The following is a 14,647-nucleotide window of genomic DNA, read 5'->3' on the forward strand; positions in this document are numbered from 1 at the left end:
CTATACGCCACTAAATGGATCATTTCAGAAATATGAGTTGTTGGTTTTATACCACAGCAACAAAATGCAACACCTCTCAACAATCCGACCCCAAGCTGGAGTTAAACTGAATTACGTGCTGAGAGGGACCAAGTATAATACTGCACACGAGTATCAGAAACCACGTTACCTCACTACACAACAATGAGGACAATAATGAGACATTACACATCACTGAAGTGGCCTAAACCCAAACTGTCCTTGGCCTACCCTCAGTGTCTTACAGCAGCCGACTCCCTAACACTAACCACAATGTGTATTTTAGACCTAATTATGGCTACCTCCTCACAAATGGGAAAAGTCCCTTTCAGACATGCAAAAACCAACGAGTCCAGTACAAAACTTGACTGGCACGGGTCTGACTCCAGTAGTGGTCGAGGAAGCTCTTCAAACGACCAGCAAGTCAAGGGCTTGAGCCTCCGCGGATGTCAAACAATGACATAGATGCACGAGGGCCTAGATCTGCTGGAATCCCTCCAACAGAGAAATTTACAGCGTTCCTCAAGGACTTAAATGTTGAAACTGCCTGGAGCTCACAAAACCAGAAGCATAATGTCGCTGTCCAAAAGAAAGAAGAAAAATACGATGTATCTCAAAATAGCAGCTTTAAAGAAGTAGGCGAAATGTAAACTGATTTTTGAAAAAAAAAAAAAAAAGTAAATAGATAAATAATATAAAAAGATTCCTTCCAAATGAGTCAAATTCGTTTCTGTAAGTCAATTTATCATGAAATGTAAATGACATTTAACTTTACATCAATTTTTTTAAGACAGCGAAGATAAGCCACTGTTTTGTTTTTCTAACTGGAGACTTATACACAAGAGAGCAGCCAGTAAACCCCATATTTGTGTAGGCTGCTTACTGGAGTGACCTAATTGTGTCAGATAGGCCACAACAGGTTTACAGGAAAGGCAACTGAAAGGAATAAACGTAAATCTGTTCTGCCTGTTCTGAACTGGCATTAGAGGAAGAGATCCCATTAAAATAATGTAGTGTCTCACAGTTTGCGCTCGTGCTGGTGAAGCGCCAGTCGCTGGTTTTGATTTCCTTTTATATAAAAAAAACTAAAAACTGCAGGAAAAACACATTTCAACAACAGACATTTTGACACAGTTCAGTTTTAATCCAGGTGTTCACCGTATGACAATATGTGAGATTGCATCAAGATCTGAGACTTTGTTTTACCTTATATACAAACCATGATGAGGTACTTATTACAACGTAATCAAGATTACAATGAAAAATCTTGGCAGAAGGTTGGGAATCGTGGAAAAGGAACCCATGCCAGATACTGCTTTATGGATAAGTCACACATAAGTGGTGCTATAGAGGTCATACAGAAGAACCTGGACCTGGCAAAGAACCATAGAAGCATCCAAGTGGTTCTCTAAGATGTCATGGTTTATGTGCAACTACTACAACTCCTGTCTTTGCAAAGGACCCCTTGAATAAGCCCCTTTTAAGGGTGCAGGGTTAAGCAATAGGGCTGCTTGGGACACTAAAGAGTAGGCTAACTAAACAATCATAAAAAATTATTATTATTATTAATAATAATAATGATAATAATAATAATAAATAAATAAAAACACACACAGACACAGAATCAACTCACCCTGGATAAGGACATGTTTAGATAGACGAACAGTCCCGTGGTCGAGGCTATCTGCAGGACCACTACCACGATCACCACCATGGCAATCCACAGTTTGGACGGCGAGTCTTTTCGGCTGTTCGCCGGTACCATCATGTAAGTGGTGGACTCGCTGCTGACCGACCTGAAGTAATCCTGGTTATTCTGAGTGGCCATGGCATTCCTGGGTCGTGAGTGGAGCAGGAAGCAAAAAAAAGCCACGCGCAGGCAAAGACCAAAACAAAACGAAACGGGACGAGGAGAAGTCAGATCAGGGAGTGTGAGTAAACTCTGCATTCACTGAGCGCGGCGTGGGAGGAGAGAAGTTTAGAGGAGCAACAGGGAGGCGTAGGGTTGGGACTTTCCCCCACCTGTATTCAGACAAGCCCCGCCTTCCTGTGCTGGGATTGGCTGGTCGTATCCCGTCTGCCACGCCAGGACTGGCTAGGACTTCATTATCGCAAACGATCTGGAATGTTTATGAACCGAGAGTGAACTATTAGCCAATCATCACGCAGGAGGGCGGGGCCTTGTGAAAACGGGTGGGGGAAAAAACAGGTCTGCTGGCAGCAGGAGTTGTAAGGGAAGCAATGGGGATGTGTTGACCTTTGGCTTTAAAGGCTTTTCATATGCATACTGAACTAGAAAGCACCAAGTAGAATATTTAGAGTTTATTTAGGGGGTGGACATTTTAAAAAGTCTGTTAAATATCCTGTTAAAATCGTTTGATAAAGTAGGCACAATTGGTGGGAGGCTACATTTGTCAAAAAAAAAAAAAAAAAAAAAAAAAAAAAAAAAAAAAAAAAAAAAAAATATATATATATATATATATATATATATATATATATATATATATATAAAAGGAACAATAAAAAAAGTGGAAACAACAACTAGGCTGTTTGACGAGTTTTCTTCAGAGCTCAGCTAAATTGCGAACCCAATGGTTTCCAAGTTCCGGCCCTGGGTAACCCCCCCACCCCATGTCTTTTTTGCTCTAACACACCTGACCCAGCAAACAAGACGTTGTTTATTAGTTAATAGGTTGAATTAGGTCAGGCTAAATCAGAGGAAACCACAAAGTGTGCAGAGTGTGGGGTCCCCTGGACTGGGATTGGGAACCCCTGAGCTAATGATTACCTGCTGTGGTCCAGTAGGTCTCAGTCCTGGTTCTGGAGTCCTACTGCTGTGCACATTTTAGAATTTCCCCTGCCCCCCTCGCACCTAATACAACTACTGAGCTAATTAAAAACCTGTCCTGGGGTGAACTGTGTGTGTTAGAGCAGGCAAAGCACTTCTGCATACAGGACCGTGATACTCCAGGGCCAGAGTTGAGAAGCACTGCTGTTTGTCCATAGAGTAAGACATTCTTCCACACTTGAGAAAAAGTGTGTCCTCTAATGTAAGGCGGGTGAAACTTCCCCAATCACTGCTTCGTGTCGGCCCCTGAGGTAAACAGCTGGAGAGGAGCACCGTGGACGGGCTGAGTGAGTGTGGGTGTTTGTCTTAAACAGGTTTGAGGAGATAGGAGACAGATGTTGGGTCATACAGACTGAGCGGTGCTTGTAACGCCTTCACAACGTCTGCTGTGCATGACTGGACCCATGGGTATACTGGCTAACTCTGAGAGATATTTTTATATGTATAACAATCACAACAGCCACAACAACAACAACAATAAAAAATAATAATAACAATAACAATAATTACAATAATACTTTATTTATTAATTCAGCACATCTTAAACATTAAAATAATATGCATATGCAAATAAAGCAAGCATTGCTGGAAACAGACACATTGAAATATATCATATCACAATGGGTGTGATAAGGAGTGGCCTGTTTGCTAAAGTGCTTTGTACTTGACTGTGTTTGCATTTTTAAAACAGACAGTCCAAAAGTACCATCAGTACCAAAAGTATCACAGAAATGAGCAGACCAGTATTTCCTTGTTTTTGGAGCCAAAAGCAAGCACTGAAGCCTTTATCTGATGAGTTTCTTATCTTATCTGATGCCAGTGCAGATATCTGTGTCGGTCACGTAAACATTTATAAAATGATTTTGTAGAACAGTGGAAGTTTCTGCTCTTACAGAATACTATAACACTATCATAAATGATCAATTTAATATATTCATCAACTCATTATATTTTTATGCAGGTATCAGTCCCACTTTATAGTCTCTCTAATAACTGCGTACCCATCCAGACGACAACATACCCTGTGATGGTAAGCCAGCTTGTTAACCAGCTCTTAATCAGCATAGTGTATGGTGCATTTGGTTTTGGTCATACTTGCTGTTGTTGCCTGGCTTGGTCTTGCCGGTCATGCTGGTCAACGAGCTTAACTATGCTGGTTGCCCAGCTTGGTATTGCTGATTGTCCTGTCCAAGCATTACTAGTGGTCTAGCTTGGTCAGGTTGATCATGCTTGTAGACCAACTAAACCATCAAACTCAAATGAAAACATACCCTGGTCAACCAGCTTAACAAGCTTGAGCCAGGTATTTAGCCTGTTTTAGCAGGTAGTTACACGTTAACAACCTATGCAATAAGAGTGTAACTACAGATGATTTATTCACTGTTACAGATGGAATACGGTAGCACTGCTTATTTACGTGCACGTGTATCAAGTTATAAAGTTGATACACACTCGTAGTTACATGTCGTAGTACTGTGGTCCATCTGTAACAGCAAATACATCACAATTGTTATTACAAGAATTGTCAGTGTGTAACTGCACAGTTAGTATAGACAATTAAAGCACCAATAAGCAGCATTTAATCTTAAAATAACAGCCTCAAAATCATTATGATGCTTCACTGACCTGTATTAGGGAGAATAGCGTGATAATGGCTGCTACTTATGGCTCTGCTTGCTGCTAACTGCACTATGTAACTTTGGTTAAACTGGTAGGACAGCGCTCATGAGAACTATGTAACCCAAGTCATATTTGTGTAAAATCTTGTAATATAACTCTACCACCTCTGTCTACATGCTTCACTTTCAGGGGAGGTTCTGTATCTCTGTTCTGTATCATTTACGGATTACACGCCCCGATTGTAGGGGGAGCCCAGGAGCAAGAAATATCAATCATCGCATAATACACATTACTTTGATATGTAATACAAAGGCTGAAAAACACTTGTAGTACAAATTAAGGGTGCCCACACCATCCTTGGACATATTAATCAGCAGGCCTCACTTGAACACATAAACCAGAGCACCAGTCCGGTGTTGTGAGTCACTATAATTGAATGCGAGTGTATTTTCCAGCTTTCTGCTGCAAATTAGCCGCACATACAGAACTCCCCATATCCACCGTTGCACTGTGGTAATATTTCTTTTCTTCGCTCTCTCTATATAAGTTCTTTAGGACTCATTTCAGTCACCTGTACAATTACATAAATACAAAAGCTTGTTCTCAATCATCACTGACCGAATGAAGTGTGGCAGTTTGTCACGAACCCTGATTAATTGGCACAGTGAGAGAAAGTGTGTATTAAACGAAGGCCTGTGCCACGACGAGGCCTGCGCCAGTGGGAGGGTGGGTGGGGGTTGAGGGGGGGTGTTCTTTTTTTGTGTGCGCAGTGCATATTTCTGGCTCTTGCAGGAGAAAAATAAATGGATGTGTTGCAGCCCCGGGGAGACGCCGAGGGATCGGAGCTGGGAGACTTTCCAGAACCCCTGTGATCCATTCAGCTCCATACGTATAAACGGTGTCGTAATCACCCAATCCTTCTCTGCTTTCTCTCCTTTTGTCCATCTGCAGCCTGTCTTTCTTGCTCGGTTTTGCTCCTTCTCTCTTCTGTGGCAGTGTAACTCCCTTAAATGCTGGAACAAATACTTCTCCAGATGCTGTAACAGGGCTGGACTGAAACCCATTGTGTCTTCTCTGGACCACAGCTGCGATGTCAGCACCCCGGAGTATGTGTGCAAGTGTGTGTGTGTGTATGTGAGGTTGCTGTTACGTTCGAGCAGTGGTGGCCAAGAGTGGGAGAGAGTGGGAGGCAAGAGTTCACTAAAGCACATTCCTGCCATGTTAGGTATCTGTGCTCTGGGAGTATTAATGGGATGCTGTAAAAAGTCTGCTTTTACAGTCTCCAAAGCTCTCTTCATAACAGCCCTTTCAATCACCAGGCGAACATGATGCCGTCACACTGCATTTCAGCACTGCCTTTTTTATTGCTTAATTACATTTCTTAATTATTACTGATGCATAACAATGTTTTCTTGCATTATACATAACCTTTATATCCAAGTACACTGTGTGTCTAAATGTTTGTGGACACCCCTTCTAATGAATGCATTCAACTACGTACTTTAAGGTGCACCCATTGCTGACACGTGCAAATACACACAGGCCTTTCTGGAGCAGATAAACATGAACCTATTGGCACCATCTCTAATGCCAGGTGTGGGAGAGGGGTATAACGCCCCCCAGCATTGAGCTGTGTTCTCTGAAATGATGGCTGGTGCTCTATCTCATGCTTTAGGGATAAGGTTGGAGTTAGGGATAAGTTGGGGTGGTGATCATTCAACGTCCTGATCTTACTAACGCTCTTGATGCTGATTGCAATCAAATCCTCACAGCAATGCTTTAAAATCTAGTAGAAAGCCTTCGTCCCTGGACAGTAGATACAGTTACTTAGACAAAAGCATGATAAGCTCTTTTTTTTTACTTTCCTTGATATCAGTGAAGCAGGTGTCCCAATACTTTTGTCCATATAGTGTATGTGTCAGAGGGAGCTGCTGGAGATGACCCTTCTTACCCTGATCTGTTATTGTAATTACAGTTTGGTTTGGAGATGCTGATGCTAGCAATTTATTTTGCTTACTTGTGGATTCCTCAATCCATATTAATGTCTGAACCTCTAATCTAATGCAACAGCCATCTGCATTGCATCCCTATTCTGTCACTCTCTATTAATGTAAGGTGAGGGTTATGGGGGCGGTCACAAGCAGATGTTCATCATGTTGTTGGCGCTTGACTCTTGTTTCCTCCCAGTTGTGTCCAGATGGGTGTTACACTGTGCTGCAACTGCCTGTGTAATGGTCAAAGTCATTCAGTTCGAGAAATTGGTTCTGGATCAGTCCGGTCTTCTCTGCCAGCAGGCCTGTTGACTGCTTGATTCAGCTCTAGCCATGTCTTCAGTGCTCCCACATGCTGATTTCAGATGTGTTTTTTCACATTAGCTAGTTCATGTGTCAGTGTCACAATTATCCAGGGCTGTATCGACCTTTAACTGAGGCTCAGCCGTAGGCATTTGGCATCTGATGGCCATCTGTAAGCATTTGGGATTGATGTTCTGCAGTGCGGTCAGACAACAGCTCTTCTTGCATTGTGGAGGATTCTACTACGAAATCTAACACAGGCTGTCACAGGCTGTTCGCTGCACTTCCAAAGTCTGATTATGTGAGGTTAAAATTAGTTCCACTCAGAGCAGAAGGTGCCCCAGGAGAGACCTGTTGCTCTTATGGTGCCCTCTGCTGGCAGTCTGCTGATCTTCACAGTACTGGAGGAGAGATGCCAGCAGGTCCCCCACCGTCCAGCCTTGAAGCTGGGCTTTCAGAGAGAGGCTGCTGAGCTGTGGTGAGATACAAGTGTCATTATGTGAAATTTAATACAAACAAGAGTCTTATACAGGTGTTATTTTAAGTACCATGTAACCTGCCTTTATGAGGAGCATACAGATAAGTGTACTGGAGTGTATTAGCAAGAATCACATGATGGTTAAAGTCCTAAACTCTTAAAGTTGAAAGGTGAGCTCTAACTTCAGTTTTTTTTACCTCAGAACTATTTAACTTACACATTAGTTTAATAAACAGTGTCAAATAGGAAATTGCAGTTACAGAACAACAGCAGAATAACAGATCAACACTGGGGACCCGCCGCTTTGCGTCAAGTAGCATTGGCTACCTGGTGATGCCACATTGGGTGGGTTAATAGGCAGTACCTATTTCACTTAATTAGTTGTAACGTGTTTTACACTTAAGTTTTCCCTTCCTTGTCTATTCCCTTGTCTCTGCCATAGCCCTTCCTAGTCATTAGTGTTTCCACATGTGTCTTCTTTGTAGTCTTGCCCTCTCATTATCCTCCCCAGGTGTTCCTGACCTCTTATACCCTCTGTGTCTGGGGTTATCTGTGTCAGGTTAATTTAGTTTGTGATGGGGTTTGTTTCTATTTTGTTTCTTCATTCTGCCGATGGATACGCTTCTTAGTTCTGTAAGTGTTAGACTCATTAAATAAGGCCACATAAGGTCTCTTAAAATGAACACACAGTTGCATCCTATCTTTGATATCACCTCATTTGATAAACATTCAGTTAGACTGTAGGGCCACTCTAGAGCTGTGAAAGGCTGTGAGCAGTTCTGAGTACATTTATCTTTTGTTTTTTTCTAGGACACAGATCTGTACCTGGCTTCATAGCTCTAGAGTGGCGCAACTGTCTAACTGCCTGCTTGTCAAAAGACAGGAGATCATAAGTTTTGTGAATACCTTTCATTCAGGTACTGTGAATACCTGAATGATTAGGGCCCAACAGTGGCAGCTTGGCAAACCCAGATATCGAACCCACAACCCTGTCATCAATAACATGGAGCTCGAACCACTGATCCACCACTGCCTCTACATACTCAATATGTATTGTTGACCAAGTTAGTGAGTTAGCTAAGTTAAGTTAACTCAAAAAATGCCCTGTAATCAGTTACTTTATCACTTTAGGTTGACCTGTCTTTATATTGTTTACAGCCCTGTCCTCTACTGACTGCCCATAGCATATAAACTTTACATGATGTGGATGTTTTTTATGTCCATCATTGATATGATTGATAGGATCATCCACCCTCCACCGGTTCTTATGGGAACGCAAAATGGTTGTCTATTTGGCACCTTTATTTTTAAGAGTTTTCAAATAGTGAAAGAAGGGCCTTGATATAGGCTGAGACACTCCATACCTGTTGCTGAATATGACTGTCAGGCACATCAAGCTGTAACACTGAGGTTTTGGTGTGGGAGGCTGCAGCCCAGAGCAGGACGCACTGCAACTCTTGTACATATTGACATGACTTATCAGAAATAAAGCCCCTCAGAACAGTTTGTTCAGTGCCTCCCAGAGGAGCATGTGAGGTATTGAGTCTCTCTGAATCAACAGTAATTTGACTGCATCTTAAGAGAGAGTTGGCAGCTTCTTGCATGGAGCACTTAACCACTTCATGTGCAATCTTCTCAGCAAAAGAGCAATCAGCTGTTGATGTCACAGTTCTGGAATCAGGCATGATGTGGTTCTGGTCTAATTCCCCATTACAGCATTCAGTGCTTGTGGTTTGTTGGGACTTTGTGGTGTTCAGAGACAAGTTACGGTCCTGAACCTTTCCTGCCTCAGGTTCCACTGGTGTTGATGCTGCACCTGGGAGCTGTTGTCTTATGGCATGTTGTAATGCACCTTTTTCCAGCTCTGAGAAAGACTGAACCAGAGTGCTTGCAATTAACCTGCCAGCCAAGGCTCTCAGCACCTCCATATCCGGGACAGCTGGGCTTGGCTTTGGCAGCAAAGTGTCACCTAATGGTTGGGTTGTCTTCTCCATGCCGACCTCTACACATGATGCCATTTCGTCCACTGAGTTTGACATGTGACTGTTTTGCTCGTTTTTTCCGTCCACTCTCTTGCTCCCCATCACATCCGCTACAGAAATTATAATGATCTCCTGGGCCAATTGTTGGGCCAGGAGCTGCACACCTCTGACAGGCGAATCTCTATTTATGCTGGTGCCTGGATGTGCTGTGGAGATGCAGCTGATGATGTCTGCAGACAGCCAAGCTGCATAGTCTGACAGTGTGGAAATCCCATTTTGAGGCTTGCCTTCATCTTCTATGCCAATTACATCCTGCACCTCATCTTGTTCCCCATGCTGTGAGCATGCTAGCGACAATGATCGCATGAGTCGTATCATAAACTCTGATTTGTCTGAGGCACTTTCTGTCATTTTGTCCTCAGATAAGGATTCAGCCTGTTGATCTTTGGGGGTTGGGGGAGGAGGTGAGGGTAGAAACTCCTTTGCTAATCCTCCTTTCAGCTTCCTGGAGAAGCTAGCTCGACTCTTCATCATCTCTGGGAGTAACGGGGTGCTTGGAGGAGCATCAGGGTAGTCAAGGGAGCCCATGTTAGCCATGTAATTCAATGTGTTGGAGTATGCCCCAGTAAAGACTGAGTGCTGGCCTTCCACGCCAGGCTCTTCCTGGTCACAGCAGTACATGGAAGAACATGGTTCACTGTGGAGATTGCTGATGGCATCTTTTTCAACAACCTGTTTTGGCAAAACATCAAACTGGCCACTGGTGAGGCCGCCATGCCTGGCTAACTCCTCCAGTGCACTGCCATAGATCTCAGATGCCAACCTCTTAGCGAGCTTTTCCTGGTCGCTATTTGTCCACTTGCTTGCTTCAGGCAGGTCAGTGATGTTACATACTTCATCAGGATGGATCAGCATGGTGTCTTTATTGGACTGAGTGCCTCTTCTCCTCACTGTGTTGTCCAAGATATCTACTGATAACATGTCAGCAAATTGGTGAATAATGTCTGCCGTTACTGGCTTGGTTTTTAGATTCTCATCCCTGTTTTCTATCTTCAAATCTGATCTTCTGGCCCATGCTTCATCGGAGGAGCTGCTGTATGCCTCCAGTGTTGTGAAAATAGATGACTGGTCATAATCAGGTTGGGGGTAGGACTGAGCATTAAGCCCCGCTTCCACTGGATCCTAAGACACGAGACACAAGTTGACTGTTGGGATTAAACAGAGCATGTGCAGCAGCTGCTGCTAACATATTATGGAATATGCATGTACATGCACAGTACAGTTCAAAAGTTTGGAATCACTTGTCATATTAAGTTAATGTTAATTTTTGATCACTAATAGTGAAAACATTACATAACCAAAAGGTATTTTAGATGTTTTACTGGAGAATTTCTGGAGCAAGAAACAACTATAACACAATAAAATAATGTGATTAATAATTCATATCAGCCTGTTCATTTATTAGGGATTGAAGGAGGAGGTGAGGGCTGGTCCTTCTCAAAGCGTGTGAGCTCCACATGACCTCTGCAGGTATCCTGTAGTATCTGGCACCAATACGCTAGCAGTAGATCTTTTAAGTCCTGATAGTTGTGAGGTGGAACCTCAAACATGGATCATAGGCATCATTGTGCCTAAGGTGTCCATGATCTTGTCGTCCTTTCTTGGACCACTTTTGGCAGAAAGTGACCACTGCGTACCAGGAAAGAACCCATAAGACCAAAGACCTTTTCTTTGTTTTGGAGATGTTCTGACCCAGTTGTTTAGCTATCAACTGTCAACAATCTGGCCTTTGTCAAAGTAACTCAGATTCACTAAAACCACCCTGCTTTTAACACATCCACCCCTTGACAGATGCCACTGTAGATGAAGGTAATCAGTGTTTTTCAATTCACTTGTCAGTGGTGCTAATCTTATGGCTGATCAGTGCTTGTATTATAACATGCACTTCTTGTTAGATATTCAAATGTATGTTATTTAGTTAGTATGTATATTTGAGTTATTTTACAATAATTTCTTCTCTGTTCATCATTTACAGCATTGTTCTGGATTCTTACATACACTTTCTACATGTATCCATACACTTTCTACATGTATCCATGACCAAATGGGATTTATTCCAAACATTTAAACAGTACTGTATGCATTTCAACATTTAGCTGATGATATTTGCTGACTATTCAATCAACAAAAAACTTGAGGCTTACCCAGACATGAGGTGTGTCAGTATTTGGGCTGGTTTTCAGCTGGCATAGTTTAAGTCTACTGCTTAGCCACTCTTCCATCATCTAGCAGAACAGTAAGAAAAGCTGAAATGATACATAGAGATGGGCAATATGACGGTATTTCATTGTATTTTGATGTTTTTGTTATTGTGATACACAATTTTGACAGTGCTTAAAGAACACAGAACAACTACACAATTCATTAGACACAGTGTAATTGGTCAGGTGTAATTGGGTGGTGGGCAGTCCATTTTAAATGGAAATCTCTGTATGGGATAGGATGGGGTAGTATTTGGACAACAGTTTTTGTCTGCTACTGGTGCATTTTGTCTGCATGTGAAAATATGGAGATAATATTATTGTCTAATGTTGTCTCATGGGATACACTAATATGGGAAGACCAGCATTCTTCATGAACATACACAATATGGACTAAAGTTTTGGGACACTTGTTTGTTCATTGTTTCTTTTGCTTTTGTTGAGGTAACTGTCTCTACTGTCCAAAACAAAAGGCTTTCTACTTGATTTTGGAGCAGTGTTGGGAGGATATGATTGCATTCAGTGACAAGAACTTCAAGTGAGGTCAGAATGTTGGATGATCACCACCCTACCTCATCCCCAACTCCCCAACTCATCCCAAAAGAATTGGATAAAGCACCATCAGAGAACACAGTTCCATAGCTCCACAGCTCAGCGCTGGGCAGGGGGGCTTTATAGCCCTCTAGCCCTTGCCTGGCATTAGGCATGGTGCCAATAGGTCTAGACAAGGCGAGCTGGACTTGACCAGCTGCAATGAGAGCAACTTAAAGTAGCTGAATGCGTTCATTAGAAGGGGTGTCCACAAACATTTGGAGGTATAGTGTACCTCTGGATGCTAAAGCAGATATCTACATTTATAAAATGTAGACTGCAACTAAATTGGATCATAATTTCAGAGTAATGTTAAATGTATTTACAGGGGCTTAAAGTGCAGGGAAATGAAGAAAATTTCAGCACAGTAGTCCAGCATCGCCAAAGCGGTCTGCTCCTCCAGAGGAACAATAAATACAGTACAAACAAAACAATCTGTCTGATGCCGCCGACAATTGTTTCAGTAATTATCCAGTGATACTCATGATTCCACTATCATCAGCAGAAGTTCTGAACTTAAATAAACACACAGATTGGCAGGTTGTCTCAATAGAGGTGTTTAATTTTTGCCCTGTACACCCACTGGCCAACCACAAAAATACTCAAAAACCATGACAGTTGTGTCTGGTCTCTATATGAGATCCTGTCTTGTATATGCCATGCTGTCAAGGTCATGTCAGATCCTTAGCCTTAATCCTAATCATACAGCAAAACAAAAATGATAAACTATAGTATAGATCAGCACAGCAGGGAAGCTATTAGTGGCACCAGAAGCACAACTAATGAGCAGATGAGTTGGTGTAGTTGCGGGAACTGGGTCACATGACTGACAGGAAAGAAAGTGGGTTTTTGAAGCCGACAGACGTTTCCTTTTGTTGCTGATTTGAGATGGTCTTAACTAGCTTTCTTTTAATAGGGATTGTGAAGGGGAAGCTGGTCTAATACTGCACTACGTTGCCCAATTTTGAACCTTTGAACTCCAAGTATAGCATATTCGATTAACGTTCTAGAGATGCATGGCGTTCCTGTATGCAGACCTCTAGAGGAACTTCATACATCTAGATTACAGATCAACTTGGTGGGAGGTGGTGGAGGCAAGTGGAAAGTGACGTAAACCAGAAAAGTCTCCTTCTGACAATCTGATCTGTGACTGCTGCAAGGCCTAGCCCGGCCTTATGGCTGCAAGAACAGGCCCCCTGATTGAGGGCCTACGTGTTTTTTTCTAGTGTTTAGAACATATCCTCAGATGGACCTGACAGCTGATGTGAGCTCATTCGAAATCTGTTATGAGGTAAAACTGCATAACAAGGCCTGACGGACAACGGAGGCATGCCTTGTCTAGAAGAATTTGTGGGGTGGCTATCCAGTTGTTTGCTCGTACAAATTATTGTGGGATGATTTATTTGGCGAAGGCATGAAAAATCCGAAAAAGATTCTGGACAATCCCAGCGCAATTGAGATGTTCCAAAGAGTAACAAAATACACATGTGACTGAGCTTTTCCAAAGCAGTATAACACTCCCGACCGCCAAAAGATAATGATATGAAGGACATGGCGGAGCGTTCTTGTGTTTCCTTCTCCTTCTATTTCTTTGCTCTTCCAACACTAATGCTGTCCCGAGGCACACATATAAAGTCAATAAGGGTGGGAGCATAAAGTTGAATCATGTCCGCTCTTCCCTCTTGTGTCCAAATAAAGATAAACGATTGGGAGAAATAAGAGATGGAATGGAGAAAGAATGTGGACCATATCAGAAACATGAGAAAGTGGTTTCTGATTCAGAAAAGAGATATTGGAAGGACAGCTTGAAGGATTTTGTGTAATAATGACACAGAGATGCAGAGATTACTGATCTGGCCTAAGGGGTTGACGTGTGAATGCTTCCCAAAGGGTCTGTTAGACGTCACAGAAACTGGCTTTGACTTTGAAGCAGACTGTCTGATCTAATCCACCCACATTATAAACTTTAGAGTTTTGACAGTTTGAGATCATAATTAAGACTCCCGCCTTCATTTCATTTAAAAGTGCGAGTAGAGCAGATAGAGATGATCAAGGCCTGCTGCGGCTCATGCACTGATTCATGCATTAGCATTAAGAAATAAAGGGGGGTAGAAAAGAAAGTCGGTAGTGATAAAGCTGATTTGTTAAACTAGTAAAGTTAAATTAAGAAAGTAGAAACAGGAGAAGGAGAAACAGACGAGTAGTAAAGCTGGTTCATACCTCGACCAAGATGAAACGCAAAAGCTTCAGTCTTCGATGCTGCAGTAGCGCTGAGCGGAAGTGAAAATGATGGGGCTACAGTTGGCCTTATGAGCCAGAGTTTATTTCCTGTGTGTGTATGTGTGTGTATTTGTGTGTGTGTGTGTGTTTTAGTGTGTGTGTTCTATTTATATAGAGACAGACAAGGAGGAGACAGAGGAGGTAGGCAGTGAAGAGATTATTAGGACGAGAAGATTATTAAGAAGTATATTTATAGCTTGGTTCTCAAAAACAAACAAACAAACAAACAAACAAACAAACAAAAAAGCGTTCCTTTAGAGCGTTGTTGTGTTGTT

General features: G+C 42.3%; 2 protein-coding genes across 2 annotated transcripts in view; both read right to left on the reverse strand.

Annotated features, from left to right (window-relative positions):
• tnfsf10l (TNF superfamily member 10, like) overlaps positions 1-1,977 on the reverse strand; it is a 34,468-nt gene extending 32,491 nt beyond the window's left edge. Inside the window, exon 1 of the mRNA XM_072687446.1 lies at positions 1,652-1,977. Within this exon, the coding sequence (XP_072543547.1) occupies positions 1,652-1,966 (315 nt within the window). The 5' untranslated portion in view covers positions 1,967-1,977. The remainder of the gene's footprint in view (positions 1-1,651) is intronic.
• A 1,434-nt stretch (positions 1,978-3,411) lies between these two features.
• LOC140562927 (uncharacterized) lies at positions 3,412-14,360 on the reverse strand. Its single transcript, XM_072688794.1, has 4 exons — positions 14,313-14,360; positions 11,445-11,525; positions 8,623-10,422; positions 3,412-7,253 (listed from the first exon to the last, which is right to left on the reverse strand). Exons 2-4 carry the CDS (start codon positions 11,523-11,525, stop codon positions 7,104-7,106), a joined length of 2,031 nt encoding a protein of 676 aa, XP_072544895.1. The 5' UTR covers positions 14,313-14,360; the 3' UTR covers positions 3,412-7,103.
• Positions 14,361-14,647: the final 287 nt, after the last annotated feature.

The sequence above is a fragment of the Salminus brasiliensis genome, chromosome 9 (assembly GCF_030463535.1).
Source record: "Salminus brasiliensis chromosome 9, fSalBra1.hap2, whole genome shotgun sequence".
NCBI classification, from domain to species: domain Eukaryota; kingdom Metazoa; phylum Chordata; class Actinopteri; order Characiformes; family Bryconidae; genus Salminus; species Salminus brasiliensis.

Excerpts from the sequence above, each read along its gene's own strand:
- LOC140562927 (XM_072688794.1), bottom strand. The coding sequence starts at position 11,525 with ATGATGGAAGAGTGGCTAAGCAGTAGACTTAAACTATGCCAGCTGAAA. Across the intron at positions 10,423-11,444 it reads CTGACACACCTCATGTCTGG|GATCCAGTGGAAGCGGGGCT; the intron begins GTAAGCCTCAAG and ends CTCGTGTCTTAG. Across the intron at positions 7,254-8,622 it reads ACAGTCATATTCAGCAACAG|CTCAGCAGCCTCTCTCTGAA; the intron begins GTATGGAGTGTC and ends ATCTCACCACAG.